General features: G+C 52.8%; 1 protein-coding gene across 1 annotated transcript in view; it reads left to right on the top strand.

The window, feature by feature from the left end:
- The first annotated feature begins 20,179 nt into the window (after positions 1–20,179).
- Positions 20,180–22,933, top strand: part of KCNK9 (potassium two pore domain channel subfamily K member 9) — a 91,684-nt gene continuing 88,930 nt past the window's right edge. Inside the window, exon 1 of the mRNA XM_060035316.1 lies at positions 20,180–20,858. Coding sequence (XP_059891299.1) covers positions 20,180–20,858 — 679 coding nt within the window. The remainder of the gene's footprint in view (positions 20,859–22,933) is intronic.

Here is a 22,933-nt window from a genome sequence, read left to right as displayed (position 1 = left end):
TTTGGAGATTAATCCCTTGTCAGTTGCTTCATTTTGAAAGGATGATCAGCATCACTAATCGTTAGAGAAAAATGCAAATCAAAACCACCATGAGGCTGAGTAATATTCCATTGTATATATGTGCCACGTCTTCTCTATCCATTCATCAGGGAGATCAGCTCGGTGCTTTGCGACCACCTAGAGGGGTGGGATAAGGAAGGTGAGAGGGAGACGCAAGAGAGAGGGGATATGGGGATATATGTATGCATATAGCCAATTCACTTTGTTATACAGCAGAAACTAACACAAAACTGTAAAGCAATTATACTCCCATAAAGATGTCAAAAAAAAATAACCCCAAAACCACAAGGTATCACATCACACCTGTCAGAATGGCCATCATCAAAAAATCTACAAACAATAGATGCTGGAGAGGGTGTGGTGAAAAGGGAACCCTCTTGCCCTGTTGGTGGGAATGTAAATTGGTACAGCCGCTATGGAGAACAGTATGGAGGTTCCTTAAAAAACTAAAAATAGAACTACCATACGACCCAGCAATCCCACTACTGGGCATATATCCTGAGAAAACCATAATTCCAAAAGAGACATGTACCACAATTTACAATATGTAAATGTAATGTACCACTATTTACAATAGCCAGGACATGGAAGCAACCTAAGTGTCCACTGACAGATGAATGGATAAAGAAGATGTGGCACATATATACAATGGAATATTACGGAGCCATAAAAAGAAATGAAATTGAGTTATTTGTAGCGAGGTGGATGGACCTAGAGTCTGTCATACAGAGTGAAGTAAGTCAGAAAGAGAAAAACAAATACTGTATGCTGACACATATAATGGGATCTTAAAAAAAAAATGGTTGTGTTGAAACTAGGGACAGGACAGGAATAAAGACGCAGATGTAGAGAATGGACTTGAGGACGCGGGGAGGGTTAAGGGGAAGCTGGGACAAAGTAAAAGTAGCATCGACCTATATACACTACCAAATGTAAAATAGACAGCTAGTGGGAAGCAGCTGTGGGATAGGGAGGGTGGGAGGGAGACGCAAGAGTGAGGGGATACGGGGATATATGTATACATATAACTGATTCATTTTGTTATACAGCAGAAACTAACACGACATTGTAAAGCAATTATACTCCAATAAAGATGTTAAAAAAAATAAAATAAAAATTATTTTTCACAGCAAAAAAAAAAAAAAGAATACTATGATCAAGCTGTATTTATTCAGAGAATACAAGGTTGGTTTTAAATTGGAAAAGGTAGTAATGAATCCACCCCTCTAACAAATTAAAGAAGAAAAATCATATCATTCTTACAGATGTGGGAGAAGTCTTTGATAAGAGTCAACATCCTCTTATGACTTTCAAAAAAACTCCAAAACCCCACAAAAACCTCTTAGTAATCTAGGTCTGGAAGAGTTTCTTTAACCTAATAAAAGGATATCTATTAAAAGTATACATACAGAAAACATTATTCTTTTTTTTAGGGTACTTGTTTTATTTTTTTTAACATCTTTATTGGAGTATAATTGCTTTACAATGGTGTGTTAGTTTCTGTTTTATAACAAAGTGAATCAGCTATACACTGATGGGAATATACATATATTCCCGTATCTCTTCCCTCTTGCATCTCCCTGCCTCCCACCCTCCTATCCCACCCCTCTAGGTGGTCACAAAGCACCGAGCTGATCTCCCTGTGCTATGCAGCTGCTTCCCACTAGCTATGTATTTTACATTTGGTAGTGTATATATGTCCATGCCACTCTCTCACTTTGTCCCAGCTTACCCTTCCCCCTCCCGTGTACTCAAGTCCATTCTCTAGTAGATCTGTATCTTACTCCCATCTTGCCCCTAGGTTCTTCATGACCCTTTTTTTAAAATTCCATATATATGTGTTAGCACACAATATTTGTTTTTCTCTTTCTGACTTACTTCACTCTGTATGACAGACTCTAGGTCCATCCACATCACTACAAATAACTCAATTTCGTTTCTTTCTGTGGCTGAGTAATATTCCATTGTATATATGTGCCACATCTTCTTTATCCATTCATCTGTTGATGGACACTTAGGTTGCTTCCATGTCCTGGCTATTGTAAATAGAGCTGCAATGAACATTGTGGTACAGAAAACATTATTCTGAATGTTGAAATGTAAGCACTCTCTTTAAGATCAGGAATAAAACAAGGATGCTCATTGTCTCCACTTTTATTCAACATTGTATAATTGGTCCATGCCAGCACAGAAACTTAGATACAAGAGCAAATAAAACACACAAGGCCTGGAAAGGAAGAAACAAAACTGTCATTATTTGCACATTATATCATCAATTACACTAAAAAGTCCTAAAGAATCTTCAGGTTTATCAGAATTAGTAAGTGCTTAAGCAGTGTTGTTGGATACAAAATCAATATAGAAAATCCACAGCATTTTGGTACCACAACAAAAACCAGCTAGAAAATACAATCATAAACATTACCATTTATAGAACTACGAAAAATATAAAGAATCTGTGGTAGGCAGAATAATGACATTCCAAGGATGTCCACGTCCTAATTCCCAGAACTTGTGAAAATGATGGGTTCATGGCAAAGAGTAATTATGGGTACAGATAAAATTGAAGTTGCTAATCACCTGACTTTAAAATAGGGAGATTATCCTGGATTAGCCATGTGGGTCCAATGTATTCACAAGGTTTCTTAAAAGGGAAAGAGAGAAACAAAAGAGAACCCGAGAGATGGCAGCATGAGAAGAATCTAGCCCGATGTTGCTGGCTTTGAAGATGGAGGAAGGGGCCGTGAGTCAAGAGGTGCCTCAACCTCTAGGAGCTGGAAAGACAAGGAAACAGATTCTCCCCCCAGAGCCTGCGCAAGAACAAAGCCCTGCCCACATCTTGACTTTTACTCAGCAAGACTCACTTTGGACTCTGACTTCAAGAACTGTAAGATAATCAGCTTGTGTTGTTTAAGCCACCAAGTTTGTAGTGACTTGTTACAGAAACAATAGGAAACAGGGGCTTCCCTGGTGGCACAGTGGTTAAGAATCCGCCTGCCAATGCAGGGGATATGGGTTCGAGCCCTGGCCGGGGAAGATCCCACATGCCACGGAGCAACTAAGCCTGTGAGCCACACCTGCTGAGCCTGCGCTCTAGAGCCCGTGAGCCACAACTACTGAGCCCGTGTGCCACAGCTGCTGAAGCCCGTGTGCCTAGAGCCTGTGCTCTGCAACAAGAGAAGCCACCGCAATGAGAAGCCCACGCGCTGCAACGAGGGGTAGTCCCTGCTCACCGCAACTAGAGAAAAGCCCTTGTGCAGCAATGAAGACCCAATGCAGCCGAAAATGAATAAATAAAATTTTAAAAACAGGAAACAAACACAGAATCCAGGAATAAATCTTTAATGTGTAAGACCGTTATGGAGGAAATTGTAAAAATTTATTGGAAGACATTAAAGGAGATCTAAGTAAATGGTTGGGAGACTCTCTTTCATAAAGATGTAACTTCTCACTAAATTGATCTATAGGTTCAATGCAACACCAGTAAAAATCTTAAATTTTTTGTGGGGCGGTGAAGCTTGGCAAGGTGATTCTAAAATTCATATATAAATGCAAAGGCCCAATAATAGCCAACATACTCTTGAAGAATAAGCCAAAATGTATTATAAAGCTAAACAAGTACACACTGTGGAATAGAAAAATGGGTCAATGGAAAGCCCAGAAACAGACCTGTGCATATAGGGACATATGATGTAGGAAATATTGCTGTCACATGCCAGTGGGAAGGGGATGGACTTTTCCTTAAATAGTGCTCAGAAAGTAAATGAGTAGCCATAGGGAAAGAGAGATACTGGGCCCTGCTACACACCATATGTAAAAATTATTCTAGGTTAAGACCTAAACGTGAAAGGCAAAGTATAAAATATTTAGAAGACATTAAAGATATCTTACGATCTTGGGGTAGGGATAGATATCCTAAATAAGACACAGAAAGCACAAGCCATAAAAATGATCAATTTCACTATATTAAAACTAAGAACTTCCATTCATCAAAAGGCCATAAAGAAAGTGGAGAGACAAGTCACAAACTGGGAGAAATATGAAGAGGGTCTTACACCGTAATGAGATTCTTCACCCTGGAAATGGCCTCGCCTGACTGCAAACGAGGCATGTCTCTTTTAGGGAGGAGGGAGGAATGAGCACCAGAAGTTTCTACCACACCTAGTGAGGTTGAACTGGTCCTACCCGAAGACCCAACGATTCTACTGTCATGTACATAACGTGATGAATGTACAGTAGCTTGTGTAACATGAGCTGTGTGCCAGAATGTTTACAGCAGAATTGTTCATAGCAGGGAAAAAAAGGACATAAGTTCACATTCCATAGTAAGAATGGAATGTACAGATCGTTTCAGCATATTCATATAGCAGAATAGTATACAATGATGAATATGCAACAATGTGGACCCACTTCCAAAACATAACGTTGATGGAAGAAAGGCAACAGAAAAGCACATGCAATATGATTCTAATTACTTGAAGTCCAAAAAGCAAATCAGTGTATTTGTTAAGGATACATACCAAGTTGTTACAAAAAAAAAAAAAAAAAGACAATAGAGACAAACAAGTGAGTAACTGACACAAAATTTAGCATAGATTCCCTCTGGATTCCCTCAGAACTCTCATGGGACCTGAGAGGGGAAACGGGGCTCTGGGAATCAGGTAATGTCCCATTTATTCACCTGGGCAGTGAAAACTTAGTTCTATGCCTCTGTCCAAAAATTGAGATGTTCAGTTCAGGCCCAGGTGATGAGAATTGTCAAAGACATGGCTTTCGGTAAAAAAAGAAAAAAAAAAAAAAGAAAAAGCTCCTTTGGCACAGATTCAGCAAACCAATAAAGAAATTCTTTCCTTCCACCTTTACTTTGCCATTTCAAACCTGCTGATTAATCACAGTGTGTTCCTGGCAGCCGCCCAGACCAGCTCCTCTGAAAATAGGTGAAGTGGGAGCCCTCGGACAAGAGCACCTTCAGCACCACGGACAGCAACCCACGGCTGGCCCTTCTGAGACCAGCTATGTAGGGATTCAGAATGTTGCAGAAGGGCAGAGGCCTTCAAAGTCATGGCCCAGGAGGCAGAGGATGAAACAGAACCCAGATCTCCTGATACCTAATCTAGTCTTCATTCCATTGCTCCTGGCTTTGGCTAAATGGACTGAAACTCCTCCCTGAACCAAGAAGTCGCCAGGGGCCTTCCACATGTGGCTTTCACACATGCCATTGAAGCCTTGGGCTTCACAGTCAGTCTCAGCAGGGTTGAGATCTGACTCTGCCTGCATCATCTGAGTGCCCTCGGAAGTCTCTTCACCTCTCCAAGCCTCAGTGTCAGTCATATCAACTCCCCACAGAGTTGCTGCGAGAATTCAGTAATATTAGATCTTGTGCTCTGGTGTGCATTTAAAACCTAGAAAATTCCCTCTCCCTCAGTGGATTTCATATAGAAAAAAAAAATTGGTTCTTTGGAACATTTCAAAGATGCTGAAACAACTAGAGGCTGTTCTGGAAATAAACCCCACAAAATTTCCGTATAAAATCTTGGCATTGCTAACAGATATTAAGGCTCCCTTAGATGTCGATGTCTTAGCTTTGTCCAGTCTGGTTCATTAGAGGCCCCTGATCGTTGCCTAATATGTCCTTACTTTTTGTCATGCCAAGAGATGCTCAGAGAAGAGGGGTGAAAATATGCCTACAAAATGTCTCTAAGGCTAAGGGTCCTCAACCACACACTGCTTTCCCACATTGAACCTGAAGGGTAATATATTGTTCTCTTGATTAGTCGCTAGATTCTATCTACTAGTATTTTATTTAGAAATTTTCACCTATACGTGTGCCATCAGTCTATAGTTCCCCTTATTTTGTATTAAAGATATTCTAGATGCATAGAATGAATAAGGGCATTTCTCTCCTATCCTTTTCTATGGCCTCAAATAGTTTAAACAGTATTAAAATGATTCATTCTTTAGAAATTAGATAAAACTCAGCTGTGAGCCTGTCTGATTCTGCTGTCTTTTCACTGATAGATCTCCAGTCACCTTCTAATCTCTTCTATGGTAATTGGTCTATTAAAATTTTCCATTTTTTCTTGGACTGATTTTGGTAATTTACTAGGAAATCATCCATTTCCCTGAGGTTTTCAATTTGTTATCACAGAGTTGCGTGTAATATTCTCTCATAATTAGTTTTATCTCTCCTGTATCTGTAGTTATGTTGGTATGTCTGCCTTCTTACTGCTAATCTTGTCTAATTTTACTGTCTCTCTTCATTCTCCATAATTGGACTCACGAGGGTTTTTTCTATTTTATTAACCATTTCAAAGGATAAGCTTTTGCATTTACATATTCTTCCCACTGTTTAAATGTTTTTTCTATTTCATCAGTTTCAGTTCTTTATGAATTCCCCTTTTGTTGTTTCTTTTCCTAATGGCTTGAGACAAGCACTAAAAATGATGTTATGTTTAGCCTTTGCCCCTTCGAATGAAGGCATTTAGGCGGTGTGTTTCTAAGCTGTTATCTTTACTGCATATGTTTTAACATGAAGCGTTTTCTTTTTCTTTGTTTTCCAGATGATATATAACTTCTTCCTTGATTTTTCTCTTTGATCCGAGAGTTATGCATGAATGTTTTAAATTTGCAAGTAACGTGTTTGGCTCCCATTTTATTATTAATTACTACGTGTGTTGAATATGGCTGGAGCATGAGGCCTGTGAAAACTTCATTCTTGGGTTCTTGAATTTGGTAATGTTTTATTGTCAGCCTATTATATACTGATTTTCCTCGGTGACATTTGGGCACATAAAAAGGGATTCACTATTTTTAAAAAAAAAAAATATATATATATATATATATATAAAACTATATTATATATATGTTCACAGTTATTGGTTGCATTATTCAGTTCTGGTGTTATTACTTTGTTGTTTTTGAATTTCAGATACACATAGAAGCAGAGAGATAACGTATACTATACATCCATCATCAAGATTCAGTAGCTGTGTACATTTTGCTATGTTTGTTTTTTACTGAGGTATTTAGAATTAAATTATAGGCTTCATGGCATTTCACCCCTAGATACTTCAGTTTCTCTCTTTACTAAAGAAGGATGCTTCCCTACTTAACCATGATACCATTACTGCACCTGAGAAAATAACAGTGAGGTTCTATAATCTTCTAAAACTCCATCCATATTCAAATTTCCCTAATTGTCCCTAAGACAGCTTTTAAAAATCTGATTTGCTCAAACTAGGATCCAATCAATGGCCATGCAATAAGTTTGATTGCCTCTTAACTTCTAACAGTTTCTTGATTTCTAATACTCTTGTCCATTTCTTACGGAGATCGTGCAATGGTCTCTCACTATAGTTATACTGTTATCCGGTTCTCTTCCCTTTCCTGATAGGCTTTGCTTACATATTTAACTCTTTTTTTCTTTTTAAATACAGGCTTATGTCTGTATAGCACTTCACTGTGTAACATTCCAATTTATCACATATAAATATTTTAAACCTTTTTGAGATTACTATCTACCCGTCCTACTTTATTTTCATTTGCTTTATCCTTGTAGCTATTTTCCCAGCAACTTATTTTATTTTATTATTATTTGTAATGTCTTTTTTTGAACATCTTTACTGGAGTATAATTGCTTTACAATGTTGTGTTGGACTTCCAGCCTCCAGAACTGTGAGAAACAAATGTGAGTTGTGTAAGCCCCCCAGACTGTGGTATTTTGTTATGATCGCCCAAGCAGACAGACCCTAAGACCCCTTCCATTGCACTGATAGCCATTCTCTCTTCCCTGTTTCCCAGATCTCTCTACTTTGAAAATAAGATACCACCTATTCCACACAATAAGATATTCTATTTTTCCCCTGATTATTCCTCCCCAGTCCAATAAGATGACACTTCTAGACATCTTTTATTTTCTTCCTTTCCCCTCCCCCTCCAAGATGAGATCCTTGCAAAGTTTATAAATGTCCTTCCTGGCCATAACTTGTAGCTGTTGCTGAGCTATGACTTTTATAAATAGACTATCATTACAATTTTTCCTTTCAGTACGGACCTTCAATTTTAGGAACCCTTACTTAGCACTTAGATGATACAGTCTGGGACAGGTCTATCCTTATTCATTTTTATTCAATTTACCACATAGCAAGTTCCACTGCTCACCATTATGTCTTTCCCTTTTCATCGTTCTTCATTTCATGGGCTCTGTTCTGTCTTCTTTATTTTCAGGTTTGGGTCTTCTCTTGAGTCTTTTCTTCAAATGAAGGATGCAGGGGATAGAAGAGAATTTGGGAAGTGTACTCTCAGAATCTTCCTTTTGCCTTGACGGGTGAGTGGGAACTTGCCTAGGGACAGGATTCTTGGGTGAAGGTCTTTGCCAGGTATGAGGGTGGACAGAAGACCCCAGGCTTGGCCATGTGGCCTGCTTTGGCCAACACAGTGCATTCAGAAGTGATGGAGGATGTTTCTGGGCAGAAGCTTTTGGGACCACGGTGAAATCTGTCAGGTTCCATCTCCCCGTGTGGGATGGTGGAAGCCTAGGGAAAGGGAACGTCTGTCAGCCTAGGTCTCAGGGGGCCAGTGAACAGAGCTACTATCAACTCAACATGGGCAGGAAATAAGCCTTTGTAATTTGAGCCACTGAGTTTTTTATTTAAACAATGTTCTGGTTCTGCTATGTCTCAGTCAGCGCAGGCTGCTGCGACAAAATGCTGCAGACAGTGGTGGGGATGGGGGGTGACCAACAACAGACATTTATTTCTCATGGTTCTGGAGGCTGGAGTGTCCAAGACTGGGCGCTGGCAGATCCGGCTCCTGGCAAGAGCCCTCTTCCTGGTTTGCAGATGCCCTTTCTCACTGTGTCCTCACGTGGCCGAGAGATAGTGAGAGAGAGAGGGCTCTGATCTCTTCCTCTTACTATAAGAACCCTAATCCCATTACGGGGCCACACTCTCATGACCTCATCTAAACGTGATCGCCCCCCGAAGGCCCCACCACCGAATGCCATCACACTGAGGGTTTCAACATATGAACGTGGGGGACACAGACATTCAGTCCATGACATGCTGTATAATCTATCCCATCCTGACTGATTCAGAAACCGATAGGATGCGGGGTGCTCTCACTCTCCAGGTACAACTCTCCCCGTCGTGTCTGGCTCTGGGCCCCCCTAGATGCCATGATTTTTCTTTGTCAGCTCTTTGGAGGCTCAGATCTGATAGCTGAGTGCCCCTGTGTTGATCTGGGTCCTCCAAGAAGCACATGTTGAGATGCAACTAAACACACAAGAAATTTACTAGGGAGGACACTTAAGAGAGGAAACGGGGAGGGAGCTGGGAGAGCCATCACACCGTGATCTGACCCAAGTGAAAGAGGGAGAGAAGGAAGGATGGTAGGGTGGAAACCAAATACTCAGTTAAATTTAGCTGCCAAAAGGCTACTGCTCAGAAAAGGCAAATAGACAGGAGGTGCAGTGAGGCCTGGCCCCAGAGTCTGGCCTGACGCTTCCTTTCCATGGTAGCTGAGGTGCAGGCCAGAACACAGGTCAGTATGGCCAAGCACGGGCTGCACAGGAGAGAAAGGGGTGTGGGGTGCATTGGGGACTGAATTGCGGACAGTAATGCTGATGAAGGATCGTGGGAGCCAACAGGTACACAGTACATCGGTCTATGGTGTGTAAGCATCCTGACCTCACCTTTGCAGCCTCCAGGGCCTGGACCAGGAACTGGCCGAGTACATGCTTAACAGACATTCAAGAAAGAATGAAGACCTGTATCTCTACTCTGGTCTCAGATTCTAAGACATAGTCTGGGAGAGAGAGACTTTGGGTGGGAGCACCAAGGAGGTGTGCACCAGCACCAGAGTCAGGGAAACTTACCCTGATCGTCTCATCCCCACCCGTCATCGCTGCCCCCTTCTACCTCGTCTGCACCCCACATTCTCCCTCCTCTTTGGTTCCTGCATCTCTCCTTCTTCTCTCTGATCCCCCAGTCTCTCCATCCTTCTCTCTGGTCCTCCACTTTCCTTTCCTCTTTCCGATGTTCCAACTCTCCCGCTCCTGCCCCTGCTCTGCTGGGTTCAAAATCTCAGGACTGTTGTGCAGGAGTCTCTGGTGCCCCTGCATTTGGAGAAGCAACAGGAGCTCATGAGAGAGTGAGGTTCAAAGCTAGGGACAGAGACAAACACAACCAGCTCACCTTCCTTCAGTGCTTACCTGTGCCAGGCACTCTGCTAAGTACAAAACACACTGCATCCCCATTTCACAGATGAGGAAATTGAGACTTGGGTGAAGTGACAGGCCCAAGGTCAATCAGCCAGTATATGGTGGAGCCAGGATTCAAACTCAGGACCATCTGATTCCAAAGCCCACCTGTTTGCACTACCTCCACCCCAAGCTCAGAGACTGTGCCAGTGTGGTACCTGGCTTTTCACCCTTACCACCATCCAATCAGCCAGGAGCCCTCATTCCACCCATTCTGCAAGGGACGGGCCTGAGGCTTGAAGTCCAGGGGTTCACCCAGGAAGTCGGTGCCCAGATCTGAGCCAGGTCGGCCCTAGTGCACATGCAGACTGAGTCCTTGACCATTGTGGGCCACCTCCTCACACAAGGTGTCCCCTCCAGCCCTCCTCCACCCCCAGCATCGTGGTCCTGATGCACCCATGCTCCAGCCGGCCTTGATCCGGGGCTGTTCACTTGCACTGTGTTAGGGCTGCACGGTTGTCACATACTCAAGGGATGGAATCTCTGCCTGGCTTCATCCAAGCTGCACAGCGGCAATGGAGTGTGAGAAAAACAGGAGTGCAACCTGTGATGTGGTCCTTCTCAGCTCAGCCTTCTCTCCTGGGCATCCTCCTCTCTAACCGTATCCTCGAACCTTCTTGAACATCCATCCCCTTTGCGTTCTCACCTGCTCCCTTGCACTTGACCCTTAAGGAAGGTCTTACATCAGCATCCGTGGACTTTAGGGTGTAAGAGTCAGTGTTGCCCAGGGCCGGCCCCATTGCTGAAATGGTGCTAACTTCCCTGGGGAAAATCCTTAGGATTTTGTTTCTTTATATTTCTCTCTACTTTTTATATTTTACGCAAAAAGTATTGTTTGTGATCAAGAATAAATAAATTAAAAGGGTACAATGATTATAAAGAGTCAGTAATTCAGCCTGCCACCATTAAAGAGATTTTAGGCATCTGAGTGGAGGTGTGTGGGGGATTTGGGGAACTGGGGACTCTTCCTGTTGCTGCGGAAATCGCACCTTGTCCACCAGGCCTGTCCTAGGTCATTGGAGACCAGACAGCATCGGAAGCTGCAGTGATTTCACCCAACTCACCCCCGGGGCGCCTGGTCCCCTGTGAGTGGACCCCGGCCCCGACAAGAGACGCTCAGCAGTGGCCTCTGGGAGGCTGGGGCCATGGGCTGTGTGCACTGCAGGCCCAGCCCCTTCACAGTCATCAGAGTTGGAGTCGTCATTGTTTTAATTGACCACCCATTTCTTGGGGACCCTTCTTCTTCCAGGTTGGAGAGCTCCCCAGGTGCCCTGTGGTGCTGATTCTACAGGATGTGGGTGCCCCACACTGTGCAATGAAGCAGATGTGCCTTCTCTCCCTCCCCACACAATGCATGCGTGGACTTCCATGAATGCGCAAGTGAAATCCATCTTCCTCCCGTGGGCTGCGAGAACCTCTGTGATCTGGCCCTGCCTCCCGTCCTCCTGGGGGGGCTCGGAGCCCTGACCTCTGACCTCATCTTGTGCCAACTTCCTCTGGGCCAGCATCCCAGCCACATTTGCCTTCTGGCTCTTCCCTGAATAGGCCAGCGCCCCTCCCCTGACCCCAGGGCCCTTGCACAGGCTGTTCCTCTGCTTAGACACCCTTTCCTGGGCCCAAACGTGTCATTCAAGTCTCAGCTCCAGTGTCATCTCCACGGGCTGGCCATCCCTGACCACTGCACCTCAGATCTCTCTCTGCCCAGTACACTTTTCACCGTCCTGTGTTTCTCATCTTCCTGCAATCACCTGTCTCTGGCTTTTCCCTGATGGTTAACCGGTTTACTGTTCACTTTCCCAGCAGGACGATTGCTCCGTGACAGCAGAGACAGCTGGCCCCCCAATACTCCTCGAGGCAAGGGCTGGATTGCCAAGCTATGTGGACTCCCTGGAGACCCTCTGGGGGGCCCTGGACCTGGGCTCGGGGGCCTGGGAGGTGGATGGTGTCCCAGCTCTGCAGACGATGATGACTCTGTGACCTCCCATAAGTCCCTGGAATTCTCCGGGCTGCCGTCTCCTTATTCATCGAACGAGGAAGGAGACCTAACTGCCAGTGTACCTTCCGGCCCTGTGGGAAGAGACTTAAACCCCGGATGGGGCCCTACAATGTGTGCATCCTCAGAGTGTGGCTGTGCCTTCTCCACGCCCATAGCAACCAGAGAGCTGGGATCAGCCCATCCCACGGCCTGGGGACTGGCCAGGAAGCCCTTTGGGGTCCCACCGTCTACACTGGTCTGGGCTCCCGCAGCCCCTGTGACCCACGGGTCTCCAGCTCCAGACCTGCCATGGCCATCTCCCATCTATCTTGTGTCACAAACTCCCAGCCCCTGCCTGGCACGGCGGCCCCGAGCCTGGCAGGTGATGTTTCAGGGGCAGAGAAAGCCCCTCTGAAGCCCCAGACCCTTGCAGAGCTCCCATCAGCTCAGTGGATGTTTCCTGATCCCTACTCTGTGCTGGGGACACAGACAGGTCGGACAGGCCCTGTCCTAGGAATCTCGAGGCCTGGACCGGAACAGGGGCTGTTCGCACCGGGGCACGTGGGCCAGGCCCAGACCCCACCTGGGCCAGAAGGGTTTCCAGGGGAAGGCTCCCATGGAACGGGAGCCTCTGGAAGCACCCCACCCTCTCTTCCCTCCGCCGGGAGGTGACAGGCCCGTGATTATACAAACGATACACCTGCGAGTCCCCAGAATAGCAGCAGTGTGTACAGGGATGCCTGTCTCGCTGCCACCGCGGCTGCATTTGCAGAAATACCTTCTGCCGCACAAAGGTGAACATGACAGAGGCGAGAACCAGGCTTCTGAAAAGGGAAAATATTTAAACACCTTCCACGGGGATGTGTAAACTCTCGGCACGGGGACAACGATGGCGCCATGTGACTGGACTAAAGTTAGCTCCCACCGGAGGAAGCTGACTCCCCGGCCAGGGAGATGGAGGGAGGAGGGCAGCGTGTCCTCCGCGGGGCGGGCGGGATGAGCTCCCGCACCGCGTGGCCCCGCCTGCGGGCCAGGCCTCCGCCGGCGAGCCGCACACGCCTCCCCGCGCTTCATCCAGATGGATGGAGAGCCCTCTTCAGCCCTTGCCAACCAACCGGTGGGGTGGGGGGCAGAGGCACGGAGCGGGTCGCCCACTCGCCCACGGTCACGCCGGGTGGAAACGATAAGCTTGGGATTTGGATCCCGGCCGCCTGACTCAGAAGCCGGTACTTATCCCACAGCCCGAATGCCAGTCGGGGTCCGTCTGGGAGAACTGATCTGATGGTGATGGAGAGCCTGGTCACACCCCGTGTGCGCTTTAGGGACACGCTGCTTCGGACCGGGGTGAGGGGGGGTCCGCAGAGCAGCCTCCACGCCCCGGCTCTGCCCCGTGCCCGTGCTGGACAACTTCCAGGTGTTCCTGTCCACAGCCACATCAACAACCGCGGGGCATCCCGTCTCACACCCGAGCGCAAGCTTCCCCACGTCTCACATTTAGAGCGTTCTCCGTAAGCTATTGTTTGTTTTTAAGAGCGGAAGATTTTTTATTTTTAATTATTCTTATTTACGTCAGCATTAGTATTACGAAGGAGAAGAGCTGGGTTCAACAAATGTCCCCTCTCTATGGGTGTCTAATTATTTTACGCACTGGGTGGTGAGGAGGTGACTGAGAGAAAGGTCACCAGTGCCATTTCCTGGCCACCGGTACGTCGTTCTTGAATCCATTTCATTAATCTAGTCAGCAAACGCCCAGGAGCCTCTGCTCTGCCAAGCCCCGCGTACCCAGAAGCGGAGGCTGGGGGCAGGATGCCCTCCCCACTGCCCAGGAGTCCCGCTGTGGGTGTAGACATGCTGCCCTCCCATCTCCTGGGCCTGGTTTTCGAACAGCCTCCCTCAGGGGTTGGCCCTGACGCTCCGGCCTCGGTTAATGAGACCCTCCTGCTGGGCACAGGGTTCGTGCCCCTCCAGCAACCCCCCTCAGGAGCTGTCAGCTGGTGAAGCCTCTGCCGATGGCCTGATTGATCCTGGCAGCACTGGGGCTCCGTGGGGAACACGATGGAGCTATTTATGGAGCAGGTGTGGAGCTGGGCAGTGGTTCAGGCTGTGCGTTAAGAAGCCTGAAATCCACTGATCATATTTCCTGCAGTAAAGCGAGGGCTTGTGTGTTGGGGGGGGTGGGGTTGGGGGCCGCCCTTGGCTCGAAGGAGGGGCCCCTGGCCTTGCCTCTGCCCTCATTCGCATGTCACCCTGAGTCCCAGAGAGGGCTGGCTGGCTCCTCCCCTGCTAGATGAACTTCCTACTCTTAAGAGTCCTCTAACTCCGGGGGCAGATCAGATCCTCCCTGAGCCTCGAACCTGCACACCGATCGTTCCTGCAACAGTTTAGAGTGTGAATCTCCCAGGCGTCTTTGCCCACGTGGTCACAATTGGAGACATCACCGCACAAGGAGAACTCTGGGGCTCAGAAATTCCAAGTAAGACCCCCTTGGGCTTTACTTCTCAGGGAGGAGCCCACCCATCTGGGGCTCTGTGTCCTCACATCACCTGATGATGGACTTTTGGGGCAGGTGCAGGTCCAGCAGCCCCAGGTCACAGGCTCTGACTGTCCACCCTATGAACTACTTCCCCTGCCCCTGACATGACATTCTGGAATCCTCTGGGCAGACTGAGCCTGGCCAGCCTCAGTTTCCCTTTTCTGGCGTTGGCTCTGCCTCTCGTGTCTTGGGAGCCCTGGGCCATTTTCCTGCTCCCCTCCCCCGACTCGCACCACATCAGCCCTGGGACCAGCCTTAGCATATTTGGGATTTAATCATGGAGCCAATGAAACAACTTTTAGCACCTCCTGTGTACCAGGGACTGGGCTGACTCTCCCTCTTCCTTCGCAGCCTTTTCGCCATCACACTGGTCCAGCCTGGCAGCCTGTGCCTGGAGAGGAGGACGCAGCCCCCCAGCTCCCACCCCACCCCACAAAGGATCTGCAGTCATGGTCACTGTCCTAAGCTTAGAGCCTTGGCTTCATCACCGGCCAAGGGGATGATGATGGCCTCACAGAGTCATCATGAATGCTCAATTCCCAGCTCAGGCTGAACACCCAGCAGGTGCTCAAGAAAGGCTCACTCAGGACCAGCCCACCAGGGCGCCATACACCACCATCACGGTGCCACTTGCTCGCGGCTCCCTACGTCCTCTCACAATGCCATCTCAGCTGGGGCCAGGTTGGTGATGGCCTTGAAAGGAAACAGGTGAGCACTGAGCCCAGGATGAGCCCTGTGTGGACCCCTCTGTTCAAGATTCTCAGGCTGTAACAGATCTCGACCAAAGACAGGGCTGGGATTGATTAGCAATGTCTGCTGTGGGCTCAGGCCAAGGGAAGGCAGCCTGTGTGCCAATATTGGTGAGCTCACCCTTGGACCCACTCCCCTCTCCAGGCTCACTCCTCACTCCTTCCACTGTCTGAGCTCTTGTTGCTTTCTGCCCTCTCTTCCACCTCTGCGTTTCGTGTTCTTTCTCCTCCTTCTTCATTGCACTCGACCCCCAGGGACATCAGAGTCAAGGCCTAAACCTCAGAGACTCTCCGGGTCCTGGCAGGCAACCACCTTTGCCATCTGCACAGCTATTTTTTTTTTCTTTCACTCTTCTACATCTACCTCTTCCTGCCTTCCTTTGAGAGATCTCACTTGGGGTGATGACTTCAGACGCACTGGCACGTGAACTCAACTCCGCTCTTTAGTTTTTAACAAACATTTATTGTGCACCTACTGTGTGGAAGGTCCTGCATGACCAAGTTGAGGCCGGCATGGCCCCTGCCCTCAAGGAGCTCACAGTCTGGCAGGGGAGGTGTGACTGGCACCAAAGGGGTCACAGGATAGAAGTATGTGCAGAGACACAGGCGCCTCATCCAGGCTGGGCACAGGGGAAGCTTCTGGAGGAGATGCTGCCAGAGGTGAACCTTGAAAGATGAGGAGACGGGAGCCTGAAGAGGACAGGGAAAGGTATACAGGCAGAGGGAACGGCGTGAGCAAAGGCACGGAGGTGTGACGTGCTGCACTGGGTGGCTGGCCTAGAGCACGGTACCTCCCCGCTTCCCGCCCGCAGCTGAGTCTTTCACAGACACATAGCGCTGATGTAGAAGCAGCACTAGACTGGGAGTGAGATCCACTGACTCACTGAGGGGCCCGAATAAGCTGGTCGGCCTCTCTGGGTAACACAGGGTAGTGATTCTTAGCCCCAGGGGCTACGGACACGCCCACTGTGTGTAAAGAACCTGCGTCTCAGTACCTGCCTCCCTCCCACTCCTCAAAGAAATTCTTTCCCAGGGTTCTCATTGGTTGAGAGGTAAGCCACGCCCAGCCAATCACAGTGGCTGGGGGGAAACCTGGCTCTGATTGGCCACACCTGAGCTCTGAATCCACCTCTAGGCTGAGCTGGAGTTGGTGCTCCCAGACCACAGGGGCAGAGAGAGAAGGTGGTCTCCCCAGACGCACTGCCACCAGCCTAACCGCTTTCTGGACTGTCATGCGGCAGCAACCCGCAGTGCTAGCTGAGCACCTGCCTTGGGGATGAGTGCTGGGGACACAGGGAAGATGTCAAGACCCAGGCTCTGCTTCAACGAGTTCACTTCCACCTGCAGGTCAAGACCATGGAAGGAGAGTGTAGGGTGAGGAGAGGAGTGTGGGTGCTGGATGGACAGACCAGGAAACCCTCCTTTTACCCCCCTCCCCGACCAAGAACCCCCCAGAGGCCCGGCTCCCAGGCTTGTTTCTCTTGAGTCCAAAGGCCATATGTGGGGGGGGCGGGGGGGAGGTAAAGGAAGAAACGGCGTTTGGGAGTGGTCTGTGGCTATTCGTGGCACTGTGAACTTGGGGTCAGAAGGCAGCTGGGTCCTTGAAGGAACGCAGGACAGAAGCCAGGAGGAGGTTCAGTGCTGGTTCTGGATCCGAATTGCCTGTGTCCCTGGGCACGTGATCCTCTCCCGTTGGAAGTGTTCCCATCTGTAAAACAAGCGGTTTGGACTAGTTTATCTCTGAGGTCCCTTCCAATCCGCAAAGCTGCTCCGCTTTCCTGAAAGGTTGTATGTAAACTGAATAAAAGTGGCTCCCTACAACGCTTGGAATCTGTGGGTGGAGAGCACCCCATGCCCCGCTCCCGCACCTGCCGGCGGGGACAGCCTGGACCTTCCTACGAGGCGTTGACTCAAAGCGGGGCGACCTGTGGGTCGGAGTCCAGTGCCCCCTGGTGGCGTCCAGGCGGGCAGGCTGCTTCCGGACGGCGTAGGCCCGACGGCTGTGACTCAGGGGTGGCGCCGCTGCAGGGCGGCGGGAGGCCCGACTGGGGTTCCGTCGTGGGCCGAGCCACGGCGCAATTAATTACCAGCTGCTGGGAATCCTTGTCGCCCGCTCGCGGTGACTCACCGGGCGGCCAGGCTCATTCGCCGAGCGCGGGGGCCTCGGTTTCCAAAATGAATTCTGGGGAGAGCGGCTGCTAGGGGTGGGGCTCCCCGCCCCCGCGGGCGAGCTCAGACCCAGTGGAGACCGGGCGGCCCAGACGTCGCCCACAGCGGGGGCCCCCTTCCCTGGTGCGCCCGGGGCGCAAGCACCCGCGAGTCCCCAAAATGTGATGGAGAGCATCCCCGCCGGGGAGCCTCCGTGGATCCCTAGACTCGATCGACCCAGACAGAATCCTGTGGGCGGGGAGCCCAAGCACGGCCCGAGGGGGCGACCCAGAGGGATCAGGGCTCCCGGAGCGAGCTGCGCGAGGGTTGAGTATAATTCCCTGGCCTACCCGCCTCATAGTCCATGGCTAGCCTCTGCCCCGTTTTTCAGCCCGCCGCCAGCGGGGGAGGGCGCCCCTTTCCCCAAGTCTCCCATCTCTTTCTTGGCTGGGGTCCAAGGGAGATCGCCTGACCCAGGGAAGTGGAGCCCGGGGGTCTCCCCACTTGCGCTTGCCCCTTTTGTGCTCCATTGCTCAAGAGGCAATTAAAGGGGCCGATGGTTGAGGGAAACCCCCTCGACGACCTGAAGGGAGATGGGGGGAAGAGGGCAAAGGAGGCTGAAATAGAAAGGGGGTATAGCCGAGCGAGGACCCCTGTCTGGACTCAGGGAATAGCTACGGCCAGGCCGAGCCTCGGGTTTCCTCCCCAGGCTGGTCCCGAGAGGCGCCGTCGCGCGGTGCGGGGAGCAGGGGGGAGGGTCAGGGTTGAGTTCTGGGTGCACCCCGCGCCCAACCTCGGGGAACCAAGGAGTGTTTCTCGGAAAAGCGACAGGAAGCAGACAGGGAAAGGGGAATGCGGCGCCCTCCCCAGCGGCCCCGATCCCAAGAGTGGCGGTTCCTGCCATCGTCAGCGCCCTTCCAGGTCGGCCGGTGCTGGGCCAACCGGCCGGCGATGCTCTCCGGGTCTGACGCGGCCCTTGGGACCCCAGCACGCGACGAGGAGACGCCCCAGGCCAGTGACATGCACCCGCGCCCGGGCCAGGTGGCTGACCCTGGGGGAGCCGCGTGCGCCGCCGCGCTCCCGGGAGCCCACCGACCCTCCCCTCGTGCTCCCACCCTCCGCCGGATTTCCCCTCTCCCTTAAGCTGCCTGTCTGCCTTCTCCGGCTGGGCTGCATCCCGTTTCTTCTCCTAACCCCGGGTCCCTCAAACTCTCCGCCTCTCGTGGTTGCATGTGCTCTCGGGGAGCTGGCCTAGAACGGCCCAAGCAGCCTCATTTATCCTCCCATCCCCCGCCAAAACCTGCTGGTGGCTCCGCCCCCCACCCCCTCTCGGGCGACACCCAGTCCTCGGCCCGCCTCTGCCCCCTCCCCGGCTGCACCGGCCGCCCCTCCCGAGCTCCCTTCGCGTGCGCCCTGCGCCGCGCTCGGTCTGCAGCGGGAGCCGCCGCGGCAGCCTCGCCAGCTGGCTGGTGACCAGGCGGGAGGTGGCGCGCCCGGGAGGCTGCGGGAGGGAGGGAAGAAGGGAGGGAGGGAGGGAGGCCGGGCCTCGGCTTAGCCCGGCCCCCGCCCCCCGTGGCCCTCCCGCTGGAGCGGGGCTGCCGCGCGCGCGCACACACACACACACACACACACACACACACGCCCGCCCGCGCGCACACACCCGCGCGCTCCCGCGCGCGCATACACACACACACGCACACATACACACAGGCACACATACGCACAGACACACGCACACACACTCGGGCTCCCTCCGGCGCGCACGCACGCAGCGCTCCAGGCAGAGCGGCGCTGCGGCCGCCTCCCCGGACGCCCGGACGCCGGAGGGCCCCGACCCCCGCGCGGCTCATGCGCCCGCGCCCACCCCGCATCTCCGCGAGGCCCGCGGGACCCCTCCCGCCGCCGCCTCCGCCGCGCCCGCCGCCCCCGGAGGAGCGGGCTGGGCGACCGCCGCCGCGCCGTTTCCCGGCCGCCCCCGAGGCCGCTCCGCCGCGGGCCCTGCCACCCGGGGGCCGCGCCCCGCTCCCGCGCCTCGGGGGCTGAGCCGAGCAAACTTCGTGGACCGGCCGACGCCTGGCTGGGACCCCGCCGCGTGCCGGCTCGCCCGGGTGGACGCAGCGCGCTCGGACCTTCGGGCACCCGGCCGCCCCAACCGCTGCACCTGCTCGGCCCCCTCCCCGCTCGCTGGGGACTCCGGAGACGCCGCCACTTCGCAAACTTTTTCACCCCCCTCAAAGGGGAACGCGGAGGGGTAAAAGGGGCAGGAGGTCCCGCGGGGCGCGTGCGGACCTGTGGTCTCCTAGCTGGGTGCCGCCTCCCCGGAGCCGACCCGGAGGGGCGCGGGCCCCGGCGGCCGCGCTCCGGCTCCCGCTCCCGCCCCTGCTTTTCCGGCGGGAGCTGGGGGCGGGGTGCGGAGGGCAGCGAGGCCCGCGCGGTGCCCGGCGGGGCCGCCGTGCATGGCCCTGCGCAGTGGGGCGGGCTGTTTCGGCCGGGTCTGGCGCAGGGTGTCGGGGCTCCCGGACGCCTGGCCCCGGCGCTCGAGCAGCCTCCTGTGCCTGTCCGCCTTCTCGCCCGAGCCCGGGCCCGCGCCGCCCCTGCCCCGCCAGCCGCCTCGCGGTGGCGGCGGCTGTGGCGGCCCCGGCGGAGGGGGGCCCCCCCAGCCTCCCCGCCCCCCGCCTCCCCGCTGCTGCTGCTGCTGCTGCTGCTGCTGCTGCTGCCGCCGCCGCTTACAACTTGGAGGCGGCGGCGGCGGCGGCGGAGGAGGCGGCGGCGGCCGCCGGGCGCTGCAGTGGGACGCGCGCGGCTGCGAGCCTGCGGGACATGCCCCCCGCGCCGGCTCCTTGCTGGCGGCCATGAAGAGGCAGAACGTGCGGACTCTGTCCCTCATCGTCTGCACCTTCACCTACCTGCTGGTGGGCGCCGCCGTCTTCGACGCCCTCGAGTCGGACCACGAGATGCGCGAGGAGGAAAAACTCAAAGCGGAGGAGGTCCGGATCAAGGGCAAGTACAACATAAGCAGCGAGGACTACCGGCAGCTGGAGCTGGTGATCCTGCAGTCGGAGCCGCACCGCGCTGGCGTCCAGTGGAAATTCGCCGGCTCCTTCTACTTTGCCATCACGGTCATCACCACCATAGGTAAGGGCTGGGCGCGCCGCCGCCCGGCTCCCCGCGTCCCGGGAGGAGTCCGGGGAGGCGGCTGAGCGCGCGGCGCAGGGCTGGGTGCGGGGCGCCGAGGGTTAAACGCAGCCTGTCGCCGGGGCCCCTCCCGCAGCGCCCCCTCCTCTCCGGGAGCCCCCGCCTCTCCTGCGCCTCCGCGCCGTCTCACCCCTCGCGGACCCCACCCGGTGCCCTCCTCCGCGCCGGTGTCTGGGCCGGGCGTGCGAGCCCGGAGCGAGCGTGCCGGAGCCTGGAGGGCGGAGGCGCCACTTTTGCAAAGAGAGTGGAGCGCTAAGAATAATCCCACAGCAGACACCCACCCACCCACCGCCCCGGCGCGGGCTGGGCTGCGCGGGCCTCCAAGCCTTACACTTACTACCTCTCCGGGAGTTGGAGAGGGCTGGCCTGGCACCTGCGGCGCGGAGACCGACTCAGGTGGCCGCGGACGGCTCTCGGAGCGAGGCAGGCGCTGACCCTCGCCAGCCTCCGGCCTCCTCCGAGCCCAGGTTTCAGTTCTCCTGACTCCTGGCTCCTCTTCTTCCATGCTGGAACCTGGTCGTGCCAGGCCCCTGGGAGGAGAGGGTTTGCTCTTTGGTGATGGGGGCGGGGGCGGGGCGGTGGCGGCCTGGTGAGAGGCTCTAGGAGCGCGGTGGAGAGCCCGTGGGGGGGCAGGACCAGCCCACCCCCAGGCTGTGCCGGTGGGTAAGGCACGTGTGCGTATTGCCCAGAAGCCGGGGAAGTTCAGCTCCGGTCCAGGGAGAGAGTCCAGTTGGTACACCCTGGGGATTCCTGTGGGTCTGAGCCCGAAGGTGCTGCCCGTGAAGCAGCCTCTGGTGGGCACCTAGGGCAGGACCCCCACTGAGGCCAAGGGGTTCAGGCAACTTGCGTCCATCACCCTTGGAGACCTGTGGGAAATAGAGCAGGTCACTTCATCCCGGTGGATTTGGGGCTGCCCTCCCCACACCGCAGGAGGCAGGGTGGTGTCTCTGTGGTGTGCACCTTGTCCCAGCGCGGCACCCGGCCTCTCATGGCCACCTCCGTGGACCTGTCAGGGCCACTGTATTGGCTCGGGGCCACCTCTAGTTTGCTCCCCTCCAGTTCTCTGTGCCCCTGTGCCCTGAGAAGAGGCCTCGTCTTCCCCATCCTTCTCTCCGTCCCTCCTGCCTGACTTCTCTGGACCTCCTTCTCTGATTTTCCCCTTGATATTTTTCTCTCTCTGGAAAGCTCTGCGTGCCGAAAAAACAGGATTTCTCAGTGCCATATGCAACAGGAAGCACCAGCACAGGACGGCTTGTCTTTCCTTCTTGGTTGAAAAGAGTTTTTAAGAGAGTCATCTTGTTTGAAATGTTTAATTCATTGGTGTAGGTTTTTATGTTTTCAGGAGGAAATTGTCCTTCTGTTGTCTGTGGAACCAGCTTTGCTCCTCTTGCCACACGTCCTTGGCCCAGGGGCCAAAACACAGTAGAGTCCTTCCTTTCCCACCCTGTGCTTCCAGCTCCTGAAAGGGCCAGCCAGTCATAACCATCGTTCCTGTTCTTCACACTTCCAGTGTGAGCTGTGGCCGTGACACACATGCACAGGGCGTCCATCCTGCGGGGCAGGGGCCTGCTTGCGGGAGAGCCAGAGAGCCGGGGATATGCCTCCAGAACTGACCACCCCTGGGGAGGGGAAGCACTCATCGTTCCCTAAAGTGCCTTGAGTGACGTAGACCCAAATCAGATGAAAGCTGCAAGCGTGCTGGCCACCAGTAGTGAAGTGAGCACAGGAAGCCTTTGGCCGGTCCCAAGAGTTGAACTGCAACACTGAAGAGACGGTTGGAGTTAAAATCAAACCTAGAGATGTTCCACTTACCTGATAAGGTTCTTATCGATTGCGTGTATTGATTCTGATTGGCAGTTCTGGGCATATGCCTCTAATGGTTAGGGCTCCAAAGAGGGAGGGGCAAAGCAGGGTGGCCAGGTGGAGCGTGTGGAGGGGCAGCCGATGACCGTGCTGGCTTATTCCTCACTTCTTTTGTTGAGTTTTCAACAGATTTTCCGGAAAGAGAGGGTGGA

The sequence above is a fragment of the Delphinus delphis genome, chromosome 17, assembly GCF_949987515.2.
Source record: "Delphinus delphis chromosome 17, mDelDel1.2, whole genome shotgun sequence".
Classification (NCBI taxonomy): Eukaryota; Metazoa; Chordata; class Mammalia; order Artiodactyla; family Delphinidae; genus Delphinus; species Delphinus delphis.
The sequence above is the reverse complement of the archived record's forward strand: the minus strand, read 5'-3'. Positions and strand labels throughout refer to the sequence as shown.